The sequence below is a fragment of the Loxodonta africana genome, chromosome 18 (genome assembly GCF_030014295.1).
Source record: "Loxodonta africana isolate mLoxAfr1 chromosome 18, mLoxAfr1.hap2, whole genome shotgun sequence".
Lineage (NCBI taxonomy): Eukaryota > Metazoa > Chordata > Mammalia > Proboscidea > Elephantidae > Loxodonta > Loxodonta africana.
The window spans coordinates 26,552,315-26,576,811 of NC_087359.1; the positions used below are offsets into that span (position 1 = coordinate 26,552,315).

General features: G+C 35.7%; 1 protein-coding gene across 8 annotated transcripts in view; it reads right to left on the minus strand.

Annotated features, from left to right (window-relative positions):
- The window catches only part of HELZ (helicase with zinc finger), a 193,575-nt gene that overhangs the window by 109,244 nt on the left and 59,834 nt on the right, over positions 1–24,497 (minus strand). For all 8 annotated transcript variants that reach the window (XM_064270877.1, XM_064270875.1, XM_064270876.1 and 5 more), the window contains 3 exons: positions 13,304–13,571; positions 4,032–4,365; positions 1,384–1,514 (listed from right to left, as the gene is read on the minus strand). In XM_064270877.1, the coding sequence (XP_064126947.1) occupies positions 1,384–1,514; positions 4,032–4,365; positions 13,304–13,571 (733 nt within the window). The remainder of the gene's footprint in view (positions 1–1,383; positions 1,515–4,031; positions 4,366–13,303; positions 13,572–24,497) is intronic.

Here is a 24,497-nt window from a genome sequence, read left to right on the forward strand (position 1 = left end):
AGCTGCAACCTTGTGGAATAGCTGCATTAAGCACTTGGTGGAAGAATACAAAGAAAGGAAAAGATGCAGAGAAGCTGACTCAAGCAAGAAGTGAGACAATGTTACTGGATTTTTACAATTCTTAGATCACTGATGACTTGCAAGAAAGTGGTAAAGTGAAAAATAGATTGCAGAGTGAGTAAGTACAAATACTGGAATACATACAGACTATTCCTTCTGACAATTTTAACAGTAAAAGGAAGAAAGGGGATTAGGTAGTTAAAAACAAGAGATGACCTGGTTTTGTGTTATAGGCCATATTTTGTTTTGTCCTATTTTTAGGACCAGGAGAAGTAGAATGTGAAGGGAAGTGATATTCATCACTTCTAGGCCCGGCTCATTACATTTCCCAAATGATTCTCTGTGCTTATTCTTCCCTTGTCCTATAGCTGGATGTCAATACCAGGGCTACCCTGGTAACCACCTACTGAAGGTACCAGAGCCTCCTTTAGTCATGGAATAGGGTCACCCACTATGACTGGACTGACAAAAGGCGTAAATAAACTTCCGTGTACAGTCGCTGAGATTTAAAAAAGAAAAACATGAAGTGAGTTGTTGATGGACAGAAGGCAAGGGGATAAACCCCAGTGAAAAAGAAGAAAATAAAGATGTAGTCATAGAGCTATTACTACTGTTTCTTTCTTGAAACAAAATAGAAATTCCTTATCATTTAATTATGTGCAAAGATGTTCCAAGAAAAATTTAAGCAGAACGATATTTACACAACCATTAACTTCAAAGTGTATTCATTAACTTGAAAGGTATGGCAATACCTTCAATGATACTTTCTCCATTTCGCTAAATTACAAAAAATATTTTAACTATTTGAATCACTTTAGAAAGGCCCTAATTTTTCCATTCAACTTCCACTCAGAAATATTCCTCAATTTTTTGGTATCCTGTCCAATTAAGGCTACTGAGAAAACAACAGCATTTGTCTAGACTCGGAGGTACAGTAAAGAAAGCAGATGTTGATGAACCCTCAAATGCTTTTATTCTAATATTCTCCTTTCTTAACTAATAAAATGCCTCTTGAAGACACAGGCAAACTTTCTTATAAAAGTATCCTTGAGTTGTTAGATAGGAACCAGAGAGGGCAGTGAGTTTATTTTAATAGGGGAGGAACAACTCAGATGAGGAGGGTGAGAATTGTTCCACAACTCAAAGAATGTAATCCATGTCACTGAATTGTAGAAACTGCTGACTTGGTATATATTTCGCTGTATATATTCCCAATAACAGTAACAAAAAAAATAATTTTTTAAAGTATGTTTGAGTTACTTGATGCAGGTATTCAACTAACACGGACACAATTTCCTTTAATGAGATATCTCCTTTTCATACCTGTTGGGACTCCAAGGTATAGTGGGATTCATAGTGATGTCTGGAAACAAAACCCCATTGTCCTTGATCCTGTCTAGTGCATAATGCATTTCACAGAGGGGTAAGCGATTTAACTGAAACTGAAGTTCAACCTGAAATACACACATACACAAAAAATATAAAGAAGAAAACATTAACACATGCGGTTCACTAGAATTATTTTATGGAGACAACCTTTTAGGGTGGACAAGTTTAGAGATTCTTTTAAAGTGTAATCATATTCCAATAGTAATTATTGCTAATATTGGCTTTATTTATTTAGTGCCAGGTACTGTAATAAGCCCTTTACATGGATTAACTCATTTAATATTACCAATGATGCACGTGTGTGTTTGTGTGTTAGTATCCTCATTTTACAAGTAAAGAAACTGAGGCACTTGTATATTAATTAATCTCTGATATCAAAACTGAAATAACTTTTCATAGTTAACAGAACATTGGAAAACAGTGTTAAGGTTATGGCTGAAACCTCAATTACTAAAGAACAATTCATCGAACAAAATGAAGTTCTCTGTGGGATCTTAAAAGAAATAAGTAATATGCTAAAAAAGTCTTGGAACTCCAAGTAATATTTAACTGCCGATCCTTTGGTTAGCAGCCGTAGCACTTAAATAAATAAGTTGGTATTTATATAAACTTGGTATTCATTTATATACATTCCCTTTATAATTTTTACAAAATATTTTATTCCTGGGCAAATTAAATGTCTCTCTTACAACACCTGGATTTAATAAATAGATATGATGTCAATACTGAGCTGAAAAAAGGAAGTGAATGATAATAATTTAAAGCACAAATTCACTGGACCTATGCAATATATCACCGGATGTACATCTGTTAAGAGTTGCTGATACTATTTCTGTTGACTATTGTTTCTATTAACGTAAAAAGTTAGCATTGATGGTACAGTGGTGAGCATAGCTGCTTTCCAAAGTAAAAAGTCAGAGGAGTGAAAAACTTTCTCTTGCTTTCTAAGAGATCAAATTCCTCTTAATGAAACATGACGTCTTGTCTACGATACGTTAAAATATAGCAGAAATTCTATGGTAATCACTTTATTGTTATTACTGTGGTTACAAGATTTTTTTTTTTCTTTTCTGTTGGCTTTGTTTTTAGGTAGCTTTATGTTTAACTGAGGTATAACATTCATACAGCAAAGTGTACAATCTTAAGTGTATAGCTTGATATACTTCACATATGGATATAACTGTAATACATGTAGACATACCTGTAACCACCACACAGGTAGGGTTGCCAGATAAAATACATGATTTCCAATAAATTTTAATTTCAGATAAACAATGAACAACTTCTGTATATGCATACTTGTATTAAATATGCTTATTCAAAAAGAAAGTATTCATTGTTTATCTGAAATTCAAATTTAACTGTACTTTTATTGGCTAGTAAGTCTGGCAGCCTTATACCAAGAAGTTACAGAATATTTCCACCAGCCCAGCAGGCTCCCTCATGCCCCCTCCCAGGCAAAACCTATCCTCAAGGGGAAGCATTACTCTGACCTCTCATTACAGATCAGTTTTTTCTATTTTTGAACTTCATATAAGTGGAATCATGTCATATGTACTTTTTTGTGTCTGGTTTCTTTCCTTCAATATTATATCTGTGAGATTCATCCATGATGCTCCACGTAGCAGTAGTTTGTTCTTTTTCATTGCTATGTAGAATTTCATTGTATGAACATACAACAAATTATTTAGTCATTATACTGCTCTACAACTTATTTTTAACTAAAATAAACTGACTCTAAACTCACAGTGTATAATGTGGCAGAACAAAAGTCAGCGTTACTCAATAGTTCACTCAATAGATTTATAAGAATGCGATAAATCTGTTAAAAACAAGCAGAAGCACTTTCAAATACTCAAGGCAGAGGTGAATTACTAGACAAACCAAAATCAAACCCGTTGTCGTTGAGTTGATTCCAACTCACAGCAACCCTATAGGACAGAGTAGAACTGCCCCATAGGGTTTCCAAGGAGCAGCTGGTGGATTTGAACTGATAACTACTGTGCCACCAGGGCTCTGAATTACCAGATGGAGGTTATCAAATCCCACAATTCCTGTGAAGAATGGATTTGAGAATATCAACAGAACACCTGTGAAATATCATCTCCCCAATGATAAAAAAATCTTTCCAGCTCTATGACCTATCTATTTATCGTGAATTAATATTCACCATGTTTTACGTTTAAAAAAGAAAAATGATTAGCCTTCCAGTTCAACATGGCAGACTAAATACACAGTTCATCTATAAACCCATAAAGACAAAGAGAACAGGAGCAATACGACTGCAGCTGAGAGGTATCACAGGATGACTGCTTAGCTTCTTTTCATCTGTTCTTCTGCTTAAAACTCTGATCAGAAAGCTAAATCTTATATAAAACTGAAACATTTTAGATGTTACTTAGATTAAAAAGAATCTACTCTCTCTGCGAGTTACTAGAGGTCCAATTCTCAACCCACCAGCGTAACACTTCAAAGTCAAACATGCTTGTTATGGCAGGAGAAGGCAAGCCAAACCAGAAGAACATCAGCTGACAATGAGATCACAGATAACCACACTTAAACTGCCGCCCTTCCAGACGCACCTGTGTGTCACAATCAGGTCGGAGATTAAGTTCTTCACAGCATTCCCTGGATAGCCTTAAAAATATATATTCTTTTGTTTTTTCTTCAATAGTAGCTTCATAAACCTTCTCTTTGGTTCCCTGGGTCTGTACTAACTTCTCTTTAGGGACTGGTAATAAATAAACAGCATTGACTTTGGTCATCACCAGTCGTCCAGCCAAAGTATCTTCAGAAAGTGTTTTAGTAAGCTTAAAGCGGCCAAAAAGTTGTCCATTTTGAGCATACTTTGCACCTCCAGAAACTCCAGTGAGCATGAAGCTTGCTAGAATCTGCAATTGCACTTTAAGGTTGAACCTAAATCAGAAATAAAAAAAAAAACACTTTGAATAGTTTACATTGAAAATGTAAAAACTAGAAGAATAAACAAAATATAAACACAACAAAATTAAAAGTTCCTATCAGTTCCACTCCACCGAGTTACAAATTATGCACTAGATTTTTGTATTTAATCCAAGCTGGAGAAAATACCTTTTTTTTAAGAAAATGAACTCCCACAAATTTACTTAAGGATGCATACTTAGTCAGGCTGAAGAATGCACACATTCAAAAAATTCTGAGTACTTGAAATTAAATGTGAATTTTTTAATAAAATATTATTAATTTGAAAATGTTTTATCACACCACTGAGACAACTAAGAGTGAGTTTAATATCTCCTGGAACCAGGAGGAAATGCACTGCATCGGATATTTGACTTATGTTAATCTGCTTTCCAAGTAGTTTAACCATGAAATTTCACTTTCAATAATGTTAATGAATAACATTCAGAATAAATGTTTGTTCATGGCTACATTGAGGCAGACCTCATGCAGGAACTACAGAAAGAGACCTGAAGGCTATCTTATCAGACAGTGGTTGGTGCAGCATTCACTCAAGCTTCCGTGTGTAAACGTGAGTATCAGACAGAACATGCATATCAAAGGGTGAATCTACATAGTCGAGAAACAGGAAGTGAAAGAAAGCTTTAAACACTGACAGCTCTTCTCTTTGCCATTTTGAAACAGTGTTATAAAAGGCAAGACAAGGTGATGACAAGCAATGAGTACATTTTCTCCTTTCTCTTTAAAAGTTTAAAAATTTGAATGAACAAAAAATCATTTTAAAATCTATATATCCGTTTGTGGAAAAGATTACTTTTTAATGGTACTACTCAATTGTTTTCAGATCTTCTTTTATATACATGATATAGAGAATGTCTTATAAATCCTTAAAGAAAAAAGAAAAAAGAATTTTTTTAACACATAAATCTCTTTAATGAATTTCTTGCAATATTAGGAAAGTAAATACTCTAATTAAAATACTATATTAAAATTTTAAATATCCATTTATATACTTTAAAATCCAAAACTATAAGGCTATTTATGCAAGCACAGAGAAATATTTTTATAGAAATAAGGAAAACAACACATCTGAATAGCAATTTGTGCATGCAATAAGTCTTAACAGCTTATAAGTCCCAGTTGTAACTTAAAAATACACTTAAAACAGAAGACTTAGGGTTCCAAAAAGATCTAAAAAAATACATATACTAAAGTTAATATTTAATAATGTGATTTTGTTAGAAAAAATCAAATGAATTCTAGTAGTATTTGCCTAATATACTAAGTGCAATCTTTTTAAATTACATTGCATTTCTCTCATTCTATACCTATTTCACTAGATCCAAGTAAGAGGAGCAGGATGGAAATTTTTTTTAATACAGATTGTACGTTATCTAGTTATGTTTAACTCTTTTAAAGACAGAATGTGCATTAAGTAGTCTTAAAATAAAAGTGAAATAAAGTATATGACACCAAAAAAGCAAACCAAACTCATTGCTCTGAAGTCGATTTCGACTCATAGTGACCCCATAAGACAGAGTAGAACTGCCCCATAAGGTTTCCAAGGAGCAGCTGGTGGATTCAAACTGCCGACCTTTAGGTTAGCAGCCAAATTCTTAACCACTATACCACCAGGGCTCCAAAGTATAATATACTTCCTAGGTTACATATAATCTACGTTCATCTGCTTCTTTACAAAACATATGCTTTAAAAAAAAAAAAAAGAACAGATACATGCAGGAAAAAAAACAATCCTTGATGGTTACGAGAAAGAAGAGGAGTAGGGAGGGGAAATCACTAACTAGATAGTAGGCAAATGTTAACTTTGGTGAAGACAACAACACATGATATAGGGGAAGTCAGCACAAACTGACAAAGGCAAAGTCACAGAAGCTTCCTAGACATACCCAACCACCTTGAGGGACTGATTTACTGGGGGTGAGGGCTGGGAACCATGGTTTCAGGGGACATTTAGGTCAATTGGCATAAGATAGTTCATAAGGAAAATGTTCTACATCCTACTTTGGCGAGTAGCATCTGGGGTCTTTACAACTTACAAGCGGCTACCTAAGATACATCTATTAGTCCCATGACTTTCAGAGCAAAGGGAAATGAAGAAAACCAAAGACAAAAGGAAAATATTAGCCAAAAGGACTAAGGGACCACATGAACCACAGCCTCTACCAGCCTGAGCAAGAAGAATTAGATAGTGATGGTGCCCAGCTACCACCACCAACCGCTCTCACAGAGATCACAACAGAGGGTCCCAGACACAGCAGGAGAAAAATGCAGAACAAAATTCAAATCCACACACAAAAAAGGCCAGACTTATTGGTCTGGCAGAGACTGAAAGAACCCCCAAGGCTATGGCCCCTGGACACCCTGCTAACTCAGAACTGAGGTCATTCCCGAAGTCCACCTTTCAGTCAAAGATTAGACAGGCCTATAAAACAAACAATAATACACATGGGGGAATGCTTCTTAGATCAATCAAATATATGAGGCCAAATGGGTAGCACCTGTCCAAAAGCAAAGATGAGAAGGCAGGAAGGGACAGGAAAACTGGACAAATGGACTTTGAGAACCCAGAATGGAAGAGGAAAAGGGGAGAGTGCTCACACATTACAGGGATTGCAACCAATGTCACAAAATTGTGTATAAAATTTTTGAATAAAAAACTAATTTGCACTGTAAACTTTCACCTAAAACACAATAAGACTTAAAAAAAAAAAAAAGCTTACATTATTCACACTTTCTCACATGAAGTTAAAATTTTACTTCCCTTTCACTATCCATATAAGTGAGGTGTGGGGGTCATCAAAAACCTTCTCAGAGGGAAAAGATGACTTAGGGTACACTCATGATTCACAAATGACCTCTCTGTTGCAAAAGTCAACATACAGTTTTCAGATTTTGTTTAGTTTTCCCTTTGGAACCACTCTCCTCTTTTTTTACATTTCCTCTTGCACTGGATTCTGTGAAGTCGTACTCTCCTAGTTTCCTTCCTACCTCTCTAGCTCTCCTCCACCTCTATCCACTTTCTAAAGTTTCACCCTGCCCTCTTCACCCTCTCCCAGCTCTCTCACCTTAGCTCAGAGCTGTAAACCCAACTGCCAGACAGGCATCTTCACTCACTTATATGCCCATCAAATTCAGTCTGTGTGAAACAATCACCATCTGACCTCTCCACATGTCATCCCCAAACCAATCCTCCTGCGTATTACACAATTTAGAGAATGGCACCATCATTTACCTAGAGTCCAAACTGGAAACCAAGTCATCCTCGACCTTGCCTTTCTCACCAACCTTTCCTCCCTTTCAGATAATCACCAAGCCCTGTTACTTCTTCCTCCTAATTCATCTGCAAGGCCACTACCCAAAACCCACTGCTGTCGAGTCGAATCCGACTCATAGCGACCCTATAGGACAGAGTAGAACTGCCCCATAGAGTTTCCAAGGCCACCACATCACCTTTAATATATTTAACTCGGAGTACCATAACAAACTCCAGACTTGACTTCTTGCCTCAAATCCATTCTCCACACTACCACCAGAGGATCTCTGTAAAATGTAAAGTTTTAAGTCTGACGATGAGCAGCTAAGCTTCCTATAGCTCTGAAGATAAAGTTTAAACAGCTCTTTATCTCTCACCTATCTCCCCACCACACAAGGGCCTCCATTACAACTACAATGGCCAAACTGCAGCTTCCCCTAAAACCCTATACTCTCACTCTCATACCTTGCTTCCTTTAACTAAAGATCGTTGTCCTACTTCTGAATCTGGCAGCTCTTGTCAGTTCTTTTCAAAATACAGCTTAAATACCAACTTCTCCAAAATCCATTGACTACCCTCCTTCTCCCCACTAATCTGGGGTAGGCATCCCTCCTCTGGGATCCTTGTGCATACCTCTATTACAGTGCTAATCACACTGTATTATAGCCTGACATTTAAATGTCTGCCTCCCCTACTTATAAACTGGGGGGGAACAAAGAAACATACCTCGTTTGCCTTAGAATCAACACTGACTAGCCTAGAGCCCAGTACTTTGGGTACTCAATAAATTTTGTTCACTGAATTAATTTTACGTTTTTGTAATACTCTCATTTTTCCCAAGCACCGTAATCCCATTTCAACCACTTTATATTATTCTCTAACAAATTCTTAAAAATCCTGTAATATATTTCTCAACTAACTTAGGCAACATATTACAGTTGCACTGTTGAAGCTATTTTTGAATCTACCATTCCAAAACACGTGATTACAATTTAGCAGGCATGAAAAATTAATCTCACAGTTTTAGAGCAACAGGAGAACCCTCTTGTGACATTTAGTTGTAGCTTGCAACCAAACCTCTTGCTGTAAAGACACTAGAAAATGACAGCACTGAGACATACAGCTTTAGTACTTCATTGCATGTTCAAAATGCTGACACTACAGACCTTCCAGTAGAAGTGCGGCTACTAATATTCAATTTTTCTAGAAGATTAACAGACTAAATCTGAAATTACCTTAATAAGCTCTCTTAGACATTTAAAATAATCTACATTTTTCAAATATAATAATTCAGAAATACCTAAAATACAAAGTGTATCCTATAATATTTCTTATTCAAAAGAAAAATCATCTTTCCGTTTTTACATGCCATATTTTGAAGTCAATCTCATAGCTTACATAATTTCTAATCTTTTGGGGAATGGCAAAAGGGTAAACCCAATGTTCAACCACTGAAAATCATCTTCTAACTAATGAGAAACACGGCTCCAACGACCTTAACGATAGTTTTGTATGTCTACCTATCTTGAGCGTAACTTTAAAAAAAATTCTCAAAGATAGACAGTGAATGCCAATGTGATTTCTGACTATTCAAGCAACACGAAACCAACCAAGGTAATAAGACAATCCCTGGGTTTACTGAGGCAGAACAACCCAAACAAAGTACAGCCCATCAGCACCTTCCGGTCCTGAAGATGAAATGCGCGTCTCCACACTAAACCTGCCACGCCCGAGGCTGGCTACTGAGAGGCCAAGCTCAAGGATTAGGTATGCCCCTGCACTGTTTAATGAACAAAATAGCTGCAGCCAAAGTCAATTTCTTTGGAAAATGCATATCTTAGAATCAAACAGATTTCGCTTCAAGGGAGAACTGTTATTGAATGCACATCAAAATGTCCCTGAAGAGAAGTAAAAGAAAGCCCAGAAAGAAGCATTTTCCTGGAAGCATATTCTGAAGTTTGAATGAAATGCAATATTGTCTTTACCATCTGCAGACATCTCACACTAAAATTTAACATAAGAGAAATTTTAATTTCTGGAGTGTTTTGAAAAATCATCTCCTCCTTTAAAAAATAAATACACACATACACTTGATTACTAAATCTAGCCTCAAACCAAAATATATTTTGTCTAACCTTGAGAGCGTTCACATAATCTATTTTCAAGGAAGGATTGCAAAGATGACTGTATAAAAGGTACAGTCCAATCCATCTTAATCAAAATGTAAGAAACCAGTATGAATTCCCTTCATGCTATTTTCATGATGAGTAACACTCTGCTTCAATTTAAGAAGTTCACAAATGACTGATATAGTCTCCTGACCTTGGGAAACATCCTGTCAATCATGTATTAGGCCTGACTATTATGTCACAAACAGGCATATTTTAGTGCATAAATAACACTTATTACTGCCAATACACATCCAAATCACTTAAAGTCCACTGAGTCATATCATCGTTTTCTGTCTTTAAATTGGGTCTCAATCTACAACAAAATATCCTTCACAATGCTAATGGTGACAGAGGTTTGCTTTGATGACTAGTATTGATTCAAAAGACAACCAAAATGACCCAATCAGACAAACTAGAGCATAGCCTGGGCGCCACTTCCAGCCTTCAGCCTGTTTTCGTACGGTCCTTGACTAGAAATGGTTTAAAACAAACAAACGAAAGCAAAGAAGATATGATGAGACAGAGATTGTGTGTGGACCACAAAGCCTGAAATATTTGTTATCTGGCCCTTTACAGAGCAAGTTTGCTGCTCTCAGCACTAGAGCACAGTTTAGTAGCTGCACACAGACTTCTCCAAAATCCTTTTTTTAAACTATATCTTAATTACACGGTTTGTGCTTAAAACATTAACAATCAAATGCAAATTAAATTGAAGGTAACATTAAAAAACATATGAATGTTAAGGCTAAAGGGTGAAGGAGAAAAAACAGAATAACCATTTTTCAATGATGTATGAAACGTCAAAAATTTCTGAAAATCTTTACAAATTGTGTCTGCTACATAGACATGCTTAGAGATGTCCTGAGAACTCGATACTAATTATTAGCAGAATTTTGCTTCTTTGTATGCGTATCAGTTCTTTAGCACACATCACTAAATTCTACAAGCCTGCCAAATTCAGAAGTGTAATTTACCAGCCTTCATATCCAGGGTTACCTCTGGGAGAGAGTATCGCTGGAAATCTTCCAGGCTTCTTCTAGCGTAATACGTATCTTTTTGTCACACATTAGACATGTAGCATTAAATTCTCATTTCTATCTTTTCAAATCCTTCAAAACTCTAGTGTATTGAGCATATATAATATCAAAAGTGATCCTACTTATTTATATTCAATTTGTAAATATCCATAACTTGAGTCAAAACTATAATCTAATTTTCAAAAGATTAAAACCACAGAGAAAGCTCAGATGTGCCTATAAAAAGACTACACACTATCTTATCACTGTCTTACCACACTGTCTACATTCTGTCTTACCACAATCTCTTCTTTTCATAGCTAAGAGCACTTTTACATCACGGTTATCAAGTGCTGCCACTGATGATGTACCAGTTTCCTTTATAGTTCTTTGTTTGCTTTTTCTTATTATACTAGTAATGCGTGGTCATTGTAGAACATTTCAAAAGTAGAGAAAATTATATATTAGAACATAAAAATCACCTGTAATTCCACCAACCAGAATACTTTAATTCCTTCCAATATTTATATGCAAATATATACATAAGTATGTAAGCATATGCACGTACATAACATACATACAAAAATAGAATGGCAGTGGTGAGGTTTTATAATCAGCCTATTTTCCCCTTAATATTGTATCACAAGTATTTTCACTTTATTAAAAATTCTTCAAGGACATAATTTTAATACGTATATAATATTTGATCATATGGCTACAATTGTGACTTATTTTTTATTACTCTGTGAAAGACATTTGTTCACGGACATCTTTATCTTCATCTGTGATTACTTCTTCAGGATAAATCCCCATAAGCAGAATTATTACACTAAAAGGCTCAAACTTTCTAAAGGCCCTCACGTAATATAAACCACCAAACAGCCCTCCAGAAATATTACGCAAGCTTAGTTTGCCACCGATGTTCATTTTATAATGTTGACATTTTCAAGCCCCTCTTACATTGGCTTTTGCACCCCTTATAAGATATTCTTAGAGTCAACTTTGACCCACTGAGTTTCTTGATCAAAATCTGACCTCCAAAATGTTGTAGGGTCTCTTCTTTCTTTCACTCCAATTACCGTTTTTAAAAAAGATTCTTTTTTTAATTAATTAATCTATAAGCTTTTTTGGTCTTTAGTTATAATATACAGTTTTAAGGTGATATGTATGGAATGATTTTTAAACTTTAATAAAATATTAAAATTATGTTTTTTTTCTAAATTTCTAATATGGTACTCAAAAATAGTTACCAAGATTCTGCTAAGCTTTGAAATGCTATTTTCATTCCAACATTTGTGATTTCACCAAGGAAAAGGGAAGTCTATAATGTAAATGACGTACATGTATGTACGTTACTAATGCGAACAGTGGACATGATACAAGGCACTGTGCTGATTTAGTATCTGATGATTTCAGTAGAACCCTCTACAGACACAATCGGAAAAGCTTTTTAAGAGATCATCAATGGGCCATGATTTAAAATCTTACAAATGAAAAGTACAATCTATTTGACTTTGTAAATTTTTAACTATTTGCTTTAAAATTAGATACTTTCCAAAAGTTAGATCACATTTAATCTATAAACAGAGTAACACAAGGTTATCTTTAAGTTTTCACTAATTTTTCCTTTCCTGAATATATCCCATCAGGAGTTCTTCAGTAAAAATCTATGAAAGATAAGGTACTCATGAGGCAGCTTAAAGAAAAATATGTTGCTTATGCTGTACTGAAAAAAAAAAAAATTTATAAAAATGTGTTCCTGTTTCATAACCGTAGTTCAATTTTTAAGGTTCATTCCTGTTTTATCTAAAAAGTAGAATGCTATTACCAAATATAACAACTATTTCACTAACAGTGTGCCACACTCAAGCTTTCATTTCTAAGATTATTTTCCCTATAATGATTCAAATAAGCTTCTGATTCCAGCACTTGGTCTTAACCTATGGCATATGGATAGAATGTAAAATACGTTAAATCATTTATAAACTACTATAAAATTATTTCATTGTTATCAAACAATTTTCTCAAAGATCTACGTTGTTTCAGTCTTAAAATTACTGGTCAAAATATGTGGTCTCTATCAATTTTTACACATTTATTCAACAACTATTTATTGAGTGCTTGCTATGAATACCACTGACTGAAGGCTCCTCAAAAGCACAGACCACATATTTAAAATCCCACCACATGGCAAAGAGCTTGTCACTAGTAGATGCTTAGCAAGGGCTTGTGGAAAAAACTGTGTATGAAACACTAGGGGTACCAACATAAGCAGCACACCATTCTTCCCTTGAGAAGCTCTGGTTTTATTTAAAGATAGAATACAGCTATTGAATAACAACCATTTCGCTCCCTGTCTTCACTTAGGCATACCTCCATTTCAAAAATTAAAAATACCATCCAAAAGAGAGATTAAAATAATAAAAATAAGAAATGTGTCTAAAGTAACTTACTTGCTGACTTCTTTATACTGGGCTATCTCCTCAATATAAAGAAGGTCATGCAACCGTGACTGATAGTTGCTCTTGGTCAATGATTTGTCTAAAACAGACTGGGTAAATAGCTGGTCAGCAGAGAGAGGAATTTGGTATCTGATAAGAAGGCTCTTCTCCAAATCAGTAGTTTCATTAGGCTCAAAATCTATAATAGTCTTAGAAGAAGAATCCCAACGCTTAGCTGTGGTTACTAGCTGTTGTCTTGCATGCATCAGGTATTCAAGATCTAAATGGAAACAAAAACATACTTATAAAGGAGCACAACATTAAAATTCTCAAATAATACATTACACATTTTAGCAAGAGAATTGTATATGCTAGAGTTAAAAACCAAACAACACAAAAACTCATTCAACAAACTATTTTCTCTTGTATCAGAAATATTTTTTTAATCTAGTTTCAACAAAATAACATAATAGCAATCTTTTTTTACATTAGGCTAGGACATACCAGAAATAGTTAACATTTTAAAAATACAGATTAACATTTTTTTGAAGTTAACACTTCAGTCAAGAGAAATCTGATCTGCAGGAACAAAACAGAATAAATTCCTCATTAAACAAATTCTATCAGGTATTAACCACTTTTCTCTTCCTATTACTAATACTTAACTTGACCACTATAAATAGGGAGGACAAAGAATGAGGGATATCACTGCTGATGTCAGATGGATCTTTGCTGAAAGCTGAGAATACCAGAAAGATGTTTGCCTGTGTTTTATTGACTAAGCAAAGACATCTGACTATGTGGATCATAACAAATTGCGGAGAATGAGAATTCCAGAACACTTAATTGTGTTCATGAGGAACCTGTACACAGACCAAGAGGCAGTCTTTCAAACAGAACAAGCGGATACTGAGTAGTTTAAAATCAGAAAAGGTGTGAGTCGGAGCTGTACCCTTTCACCATGCTTATTAAATCAGTATGCTGAGCAAACAATCTGAGAAGCCAGACTATACGAAGAAGAACGCAGCATCAGGATTGGAGGAAGACTCATTAAGAACCAGTGGTATGCAATTGACACAACCTTGCTTGCTAAAAGTGAAGAAGATCTGAAGCACTTAATAATGAAGATCAAAGACTACGGCCTTCAGTATGGATCACACCTCAACATAAAGAAAACAAAAATCCTCTGAACCAATAAGCAACATCATGATAAATGGAGAAAAGATTGAAGTTGTCAAGGATTTCATTTTACTTAGATCCACAATCCACGCCCATGGAAGCAGCAGTCAAGAAATCAATGGGTCATGGAAGCTCCAAAGGCACATCCAAACTCCCTGAGGGACCGAATTGCTGGGCTGAGGGCTGTGGGGACCACGGTCTTGGGGAACATCCAGCTCAATTGCCATAACATAGTTTATAAAGAAAATGTTCCACATTCTACTTTGGTGAGTAGCATCTGGGGTCTTAAAAGCCTATGAGTGGCCATCTAGGATACTTTGCTGGTTTCACCCCTTCAGCAGCAATGGACAATGAAGAAAACTAAAGATACAAAGGTAAGATTAGTTCAAAGGGACTAATGGACCACATCTACCATAGCCTCCACGAGACCAAGTCCAGTACAACAGGATCGTGCCCGGCTACTACCAGACTGCTCTGATAGGGATCACGATAGAGGGTCCCGGACAGAGCTGGAGAAAAATTTAGCATAAAATTCAAACTCAAAAAAAAAGACCAGACTTGCTGTCCTGACAGAGACTGCAGAAACCCTGAAAGTATGGATCCTGGACACCCTTTCAGCTCAGTAATGAAGTCACTCCTGAGGTTCACCCTTCAGCCAAAGACTTGGTCGAGGCCCATAAAACAAAACAAGTCTAAAGGGGCACACCAGCCCAGAGGCAAGGACTAGAAGGTAGGAGGGGACAGAAAAGCTGGTAATAGGGAACCCAAGGTTGAGAAGGGAGAGTGCTGACATGCTGTGAGGTTGTTAACCAATGTCATAAAACTATATGTGTACTAACTGTTTAGAGAAACTAGTTTGTTCTCTAAACCTTTATCTAAAGTATAATAAAAAAAAAAAAATCAAACGATGAGCAAGTCTGCTGCAAAGGACCACTTTAAAGTGTTAAAAAGCAAAGATGTCACCTTGAGGACTAAGGTGCACCTGATCCAAGCCACGGTATTTTCCATCACTTCAAATGCATGTGAAAGCTGGACAATGAGTAAGGAAGATTGAAGAAGAGCTGATGTCTTTGAATTATGGTGTTGGTGAAGAATACTGAATACACCATGGGCTGCTAGAAGAACAAACAAATCTGTCTTGGAAGAATACTCCTTAGAAGTCAGGGTAGTGGGCCTTCATCTCAAGTACTTTGGACATGTTATCAGGAGGAGCCAGACCCTGGAGAAGGACATCATATTTGGTAAAGCAGAGGGTCAGCAAAAGAGAAGACCCTCAATAAGATGGATTGACAAAGTGACTGCAACAATGGACTCAAACACAGCAACAATTGTGAGGATGGCACAGAACCATGCAGTGTTTCATTCTGCTGTACAGAGAATTACTGAGTTGGAACCAACTCAATGGCACCTCACAACAACGACAACATTAATCACTTTTCTCCTCCTATTACTAATACTTAACTTGCCCCACTATAAAAACTGATGATGATTAAAAAATATGGAAGGCTAAATCTTTACGTATGTGTGTGCGTGCGTGCGTGCGTGTGTGTGTGTGGTAAAAGCACAGTGAAACTATGTGAAAGTCAACTTCCTACAAACAAGAATCTTTCAGAAAATATTCATGTAAGTCACTGCAAATTCCACATGGGAATGTGATGCAATGTACCACTCAAACGCAACTTCAGAAAAATCCAGTGTGGCCTCAGTGAAATTAGGGCACAATGTCAAAATGAATGACAGTTCAAGTTCTGACATCTCTGAAAAAAATGTTAAACCCACTGCACCATAAATTATGAGCACTGGACAGGTTCCCTCTGTGTACAGTGCATATTACTTTTCCTTTGGGTGGAACACAGATCCACCTATAAAAACAGAACTGGACTCCAGGAAAAAAAAGTTGTTTGATTCATTAACCAAGATCCTGGTTTAATATAATATCAAACGGGAAGATGGTTTGACAATTCAAATTAAAATTTTAGGAAGAAATTTTTTAAAGGTTTAGCCAAAGATCAATTAGTCTCCAAAGTACAAAGACAAGTTACTTTGTACTAATATGAAATGAGAACATGATGCATAATTACGTCTTGCTTAGTGAGAGATTTCTACATTTAAAATGTTATATTTCCATTAAAAATACATAAATATAGTTATCCACTCAAAGAAATCTCTTGGTATTAGCAAACAGCCTATCAGAACATCTTAATAAAAATAATAAAAAATGTAAAGACCCTAATTTCTAGCCTTTGCTCCTTGAAAAGTCAGTTTTCTTATTCTTCAAATAACAACACAAATACAACTATAATCATCAAGATGTAAAGATGACCTGCACTTTTCAAGTACTCTAATTGTGGTGAAGATGGTCTATTTTTGTAATAGCTTCACAAGAAGAAGTTTCTAAAGTAAACTAACCACATTTTCTCCCTAAGTCACTCTAAAATTGGGTCCTGCCTGCTCATTCATTAGCTCACAGTTATAAAAATATTTAAATTATACAAATGTCAACCCTTCTAAAACAGATTATACCACCAATAAAGATTAGATGCTAATTATTATCAAAATAGCAAGGATGTATATAGTTTTCTTCCTTAATTCAAAAGTCAAAAAGAGAAACAATGGCTACCAGCTTTGGAACCAATTAACACAGCCCTTAAGGAATAAATAAAAACTAAACTCTACGTTATATTGTACAATGTATCTAATATGTAACAAAAGGACTTCTAACTACTATTTGGGGGGCAGTCAGGCATAAAAAAAAATAGGGAAATTATATTTCATCATTTTATTTTAAATAAGATTAATTCAGATTACACCTACTCCTAACTGACGTTTAAGTAGCTGGGACAATTAAAAAAAAACAAATCCATTGCTGTTGAGTCTATTCTGACTCATAGTGACCCCATAAGACAGAGTAGAACTGCCCCACAAGCTTTCCAAGGAGCACCTGGTGGATTCAAAACTGTCAACCTTTTGGTTAGCAGGCGAGTTCTTAACCGTAAAGCCACCAGGGCTCCAACAAACCTAAAATTGTACACCTTTCCTTTGAAAAAGCTTTTTGTACTACCTATTTAATATCTAGACAGAATTATACAGAAAATCTTTCTGTTCTGGGCTACAAGTATTCGGGCTTTTTGGGAAAAGTGGCATGAACAATAGCAATTGTTTTTTGCAATTTATCTATACAGATGTGTGATTTCAACCCTGATTTTATGGAACTCTTAAAAGTGTCTTCCATGATCTCAAAGAGTAGCACAACAATTTCAAAGCAATTATCAAGCAACGTTAAATTTTATTCTTTTTTTTTTTAATACCTATAAGCCCAAGGCAAGGGAGGGGAGAGCTGGAGGAGCAGAAAGAAGAATCTTGGGAAAAAAAGTACAGCTGCACCAGGATCAAAGTCTACACACTGATCTAAGTCATTAAATCAGGTGTCAAAAATAAACTGTGGCCAGCGACAACTGAGGATAACTTTTGCAAAAACCATTCTCTTTCCCTACTTCATCAGAATTAGTCAAACTTCTGCCTCCAATCCTCTCACCTGTTAGAAGAAATTTAGTAAATCTGTTTAATTACCCATCCAACTTATAGTGGAGCCCTGGTGGCACAGTGGTTAAGAATTCAGCTGCTAACCAAAGGGTCAGCAGTTTGAGTCCATCAGCTACTCCTTGGAAACCTTATGGGGCAGTTCTGCTGTGTCCTGTAGGGTCACTAGGAGTCGGAATCAGCTCGATGGCAGTGCGTTTCGTTTGGATTTGGGCAACTTACAATGCTTAAAGGTAGTTAGGTCTTGAGAGTTCCCTTTTAAATAAGAGGAAGGAGAAGGTGAAGGTAGAACCCCCAAGGAACAATGGACATGACTACTGCCAGGACTCACTTCACCTGCACCTGTGGAATCTGCACACCTGCTAACATCTAAACTAGACATGTGCACTGCTCAGGGCAGCCTGAGCCATCTCATCCTTGGTACGTACTTTTCTTCAACCTAGATTAGGCTAAAATGAAAACACTCTGGAAAGATGAAAAACAAGCAAGTTGGGATCCATAATCGTAAAATAGTTGAGGGATTCATAAAACCGTTTAGGGAGAGTTTAACACTGACTTATTTACCAGCTCCTTTAATACTCAAACTCCAAGCAAACTCGACAGAAATTTTAAACCTATGGAACTTGTTACCCTGAGATGCAGGAATTATAAATAGATTTTAAGAGATTCATAAGAAAAAGTTCAAGATAACCACAATGTAGTTAATCTTTTGAAGGTAACACAAGGGAAGGGCTACCATTGTCAAAAACAATATTCAAGGTGGAATGACGAGTCTGATACAAGATACATTTCCCAGCTTTTCTTGTCCTTCTGATTTCTGAGAAGAGCAGTGCTCTCATTTCAGACACACAGTTACTATTCTAATAAAGAATCCAAAGGGTCAGTTTGTTTTGTCCTGAAGTATGTAGTGCAGCGGACTTGGAAAATATCTTTAACAGGAATAGTTGATACAAAGACAGTAAGGGGGAAAAAAATCGTAAGTTTACATGCCTAGCACAAAAGATGGCACATAAGAGGCATGCAATAAATGTGTGTGACATATGAATTTCTTAAAAAACATCTATATTTATCTAGGACTTAAAGGGAATAAGATGAAATGCCTTCTAATTTCAAAATCTGATGCTATACTTTTCCTTGAAAAATATTTTGGTCTAAACCTTTACAAGTCTTGATTGCCTATACTAACAATAAATGAAATCCAAAAGTAATCCCAAACTACCACTTTAGCTATCACCTTCAATATCCTTTCTTTCATCAGAACTGCTAACAGAAGCAAGATAAACATCTCTTCATTTACTTGTGTTTTCTGTCCCAATTTAGCAGTTCTTCAAATAGGCTAAAAAAGGTTAAAACAGCAGAGTAACAGCAGAATGAGGACCTCAAAGTTTTTACATGCTTCTACTCAGTTACATTTACTGTTTACAGAAAACACTGTTTCTAAAATCTATCCTTCTATTACTTTATGATCACGTAATAACCAATATAGTAAAAATAGATATCTAATCTGTTCTTAGTTTACCAACAACAGTTGGAGTTTCGAATCATTTTTAAATCATAGAAAGCTTTAAGGTTAATATTAACACTCTGCTAGACTCAAACTGGAAAAATGTATAAAATCAAGTTTTCAGATTTAAAAAATTAATTTTCAACACCCAGCTTCCTAATATTCAAAGCAGAATTCCAAATCAATTGTCCAACCTTTGCCAAGCAAAACTTTTCCATTAATCCAAGTTGTGCTATAAGCTGTACAATGCAGTTTGTTTTCTAAGCAAGTGGAAAAACTCACTAGCTGCTTTGCTTTGTAGATGCCACATATTTTTGAAAGGCACATCGTCAATCCAAAAAAATGTTTAGTACATATAGTGTCTTTTTTTTAACCTAAATCTCACCAACAAGTGAAAAAGACTGAAAAAAGCAAAGTTAAGGTTATGCATATTTCCCGAACAGTTTGCAGAAATGCCATAGGACAACTAGAAAAAAATTAATTCATTCATGGCCTACAATTAGAAAAGGTCTGGATGCTTTCGACATCGTGAGGAAAAAAAACTCAGTTTTTTTTTTTCCTCACTTCAAATTTGAATTAAAGTAAATAGACTTTTTAAAGTTTAATACTTAAAAATGAATTTGAGTAAGATAATCATCTGCTCTGTAAGTTGATTTTAAGTTTCAAGGTAAGTAACACACTACGTAACTAACTAAGGTTCCATGAACATGACAGTTTGGCATACACCAAGAGCCTTTAATTACTAAGATTCACTATGAATCTCCGGGAGGGAAATACAGCATGCAGTATTTCCAAAATTATTTGTATATGGAACATCTATTTATTATTGTAGAACACAGGTTAGGAAACACTGAGCCAATAGATGGTCCAGCATGGTCCAACCTTGCAACTGTAGAAGTATGTTACCAGCATTAATTTAAGGACAAAAACTTGCTTAGAAACTTTGCTTGGAAGAACTGATAAGGGTATTTCCCATTCAAATTCAGTTTTACAGCATCACTAAACTTCTTTGAGTGCAGAAACCAAATTATATTCTGATATAATTTATAATAGTATCAAAATTGCATAGAAATGTGATAGAGCCTAGACCTAATTCAATTTCCAACTGCATTTGGCCAATTTGTACCTGGAACAACATTTTTCTCCTGATTTCTGGCCAAGGAAGACCAAATAATGGGTTGGCTGAGGTTGGAGGTCAAATTAACCAGGCTGTTACATTGTCACCAGTTAAACAAAGTAGTTATTTTGCTCAGTGTCTCTGAATGTTGTCCACACAAGTATTCCATAAAAAGATTAAAACAAAAAAAAAGGACACTGATATTTTACGTTTTTATTGTTGCAGAATGTTTCATAAAAGTGTGATTTCACATAAACAAATCTTTTGTCCTCAAATTTTCTTGCTGACAAGAACCTTACTGTAGTAATAAAAAACACTAACACAAAGATAGAAGTAATAGAAGCAGGACTGTTTATATCTTGCCTTTACTTCTCCAGAATTCTGTTTAGATTCTATACACACTTTATAATACTGAAACAAGTGTAGTCATACAATAAAAATTTTAAGACAACAAACAGTAAGACATTCAACAACATCAATTTTGAAAGAGTAGGGAAAATATCAGGAGCCCTGGTGGCACAGTAGTTAAGAGCTACGGCTGCTAACCAAAAGGTAGACGGTTCGAATCCACCAGTCACTCCTTAGAAACCCTATGGGGCAGTTCTACTTTGTCCTATAGGCTCGCTATGAGTCAGAATTGACTCAACAGCAATGGGGTAGGGAAAATACCAAAGATAGAATTAAAAATTAGCACAACAGGTCAGTTAATTTCAGCAATAACCAAAAAAATCAGCCAAATGTCACCTAGCTTGCCTAAACCAAGACTTAAGTTCTTCTTTTTATACTGTTCAAAATCTCATATCAGAAAATATATTTTGTACATTATATATTGTTCTCCTGTAATATTTATTTTTCTTCTTCTAATTGAAAAACAAATTTCACTGTGTGAAATTATTTTAATGTTTCCAAATTAATTCAAGAAAATGTGTACTTCTTTCTATTTTTTTTCCATAACTACTTAAAGATAAACTTTATCTTACGGAAAATAGGCAAGGATATCGAACTGCAAAGAGGTCACTAAAAAAGGGATACAGTATTGGTTCCACATGAGAGGATATCCTTGTCTTCATTAATCCCCTCTACCATATCTGAATGAGATATAAAATTTATTATATTTTCAAACTGATATATTAGAAGAAATACCAGAAATGAAACTCTTAAAACATCAGTCATCTTGGACACCTGCTCTTTCAGCCTCAACATTGTGTTCTGTTGCCGAGATCTACTGTTGCCATAACCTTAATCTCAAGTATACATCTCCATTTTTTAACCCACCTGCGAGCACCCGAGTTACAATCCTCATTATCTGCAGCCTGAGCTATTTCAACACACAACTAACTCTTTTCCCACCTCAGTTCATCCCATTCATTACAGCCAGGCTAATCTTCCTAAAACATTTTGAGCCAGCTCTGTAAGCAGTTCAAAAACTTTCAGGGTTGCTCCAAACCATCAACTCCACAATACCAAAATGGATACAAAAGCTTCACTCTGGCTTTCTGCCCTTCCTCCAAAGAGTCTCAACATTCACCCCCACTGTGCCCTCTACCAGTCACCTTCTATGCTGCTCCAACAATAATTACTGCTCCTCTTACATGCCCCAGTTGTCCTAGTCAACAATTTGTCCATTATAGAAATACACAGAGCAAACTCCAATCTCTCTTCCTCCCACCACTACCATCCCACTGGTCCATTATGTTGAAATCTTTTTCCTCTGTTAAACTTAACTGCAATGTTATCTTTACTATTTAATGATTAAAAAAAAAAATTTTTTTTCTTTTTTTTTTTTCATAACTGAACTAAAATTTTTTTTCTTTTTTTAAAACTGAATTTTTACTGGTACAGAAGTTAAGCACTCAGCTACTAACTGAAAAGGTGGCAGTTCAAACCCACCCAGCTGCACTACGTGACAAAGACCTGGCGATCTGCTCCTATAAAGATTACAGCCTAAAAAACCCAGTGGAGCAGCTCTACTCTATCAGTCACATGCGGTCGTTATGAGTCAAATTGACTTGACAGCACCTAACAATAACAACATAACTGAACTTAGTATCTCCCTCCCTTGTATGGCCAGATCGTTTCCTTTGTACTGTTCCTAAGGCTTACCTTATACTCTGCTGTAAGTCATATGTGTACTTGGCTTGAATACAGTAACTATGTATTTCTCACACTTGACTCCTCTATGGACCTAACGTAGGATCAACACAGTTAAGTACTAAACAAGTATTAATTGAATTGTGTCTGGTACATATATACAGATCGTGGAACTTTCCTACCAGTACCCCACTTCCCTTTTCCTTAGGAAAATGATGATTGAAAACTATCGAAGAACGTTCCTAGTCTGTTCAAGGAAGTAGCTGATATCTCTTAACCTCCTTACCTCTTCCCTTCCTTCTCAAGATCAGGCGTACACCACCATCCTCCCTTTCCCAAAATCAATTAAATTCATTGATTTTGGGGAAATCTTCCTCATTCTTATATATTCACTTTAACCTCATTCACTTGTAAAAATCACTTTAATCTGCTTTCCAATCCTTGCCCACTAATTGTGGGAAAGGAAACCAAACCAAAAAAACCCTCCCTCTCTTTTCCTACTTTTCATTCTGTTTGTAAGCCAGAAATTATCCTAACCATAGCTAATTTTAAAAATAATAGCTACCATCTATTAGATGCCTATAGTGCGCCTGGTGCTGTGCAGAGGCTTATTTCTAGTTCTCACAATAATTCTCTAAGACAGACATTACCATCCCCATTTTGCAGATGCTCCCACGTGAAGCTCACAGATGTGAAGTACTTTGCCCAAGGTCACAAAGGTAATAATCAAAAAATCAGGATTCCACCGCTCTACTTCTCCAATACATATCTCACACATACATATCTCAGGCAAAAGTTGTCAAAGTACCCTCAATCTTCTCAAACCCATGGAACTGCCCTAAAGACCTTTTCATCCCTACATTCCTTCATATAATCTGTATTTTAATAGTACTATTTTTTCCTTTTTATTTCATAAAACATTTACATTTTATATTAATAGGCTTTTATTAATTAGTCTGGATTCTTAACAACATCTGCAAACTTATTTCTATGCAAAAATGAGTCATGGGTTACAAACCACCAATTCAAAAGCAGCCTTTGAAAACACAACCCACATATAAGCCAAGAACATCCTTTCACACTTTATATTTGAAAGCAGGGGATGCATCGTGGTCTCTATGTTTTAAACCACCGTATTTTTTCAAAAAAGTGATTCCTATTAGTTCTTAAGTTCTAGTCCCTAAAAACAACTGACTAGTATAGGGACAGCCAAACTAGACAGCCAAATCCAGTCCATTGCCTGTTTCCGTAAATAAAGTTTTATTGGAACACAGTAACACCCACTTGTTTACATATTACTATGGCTGCTTTCACATTACAATGCAGAGCTGGGCTGATGCAAAAGAGGCTATCTGCACTGTAAAGCCTAAAATATTTACTTTAGGGCCCTCTGCAGAAAATATCTGCCAGCTCCTACACTAGTAGACACAAGCCAAATATTTTATTTTTATTTTGCAACTATCCTTTCTGGCTATGGAAATTAATTTATTCTCATTCCAAATAGTACTGAGATGGTGACAAATACATACGACAGAACAAGAACAGATAAAAGCAATTGAAGGAAGTAGAAAATAAGGATAAAATGTAGTCTGGGTGATAGATATCAACACACATACAAGGCATTACTTAACTGTTAAATTTGAGCACAAATGTTGTTTTAACCTTACTAGCAGCTTAAGTAAAGAGACAGAGAGAAGCAGTTCCACCTACTCGCTATGTACAATAATAATAGCATTTGCTCAGGAAAAAAACAACTCCTGGGTTCTTTTAACGGG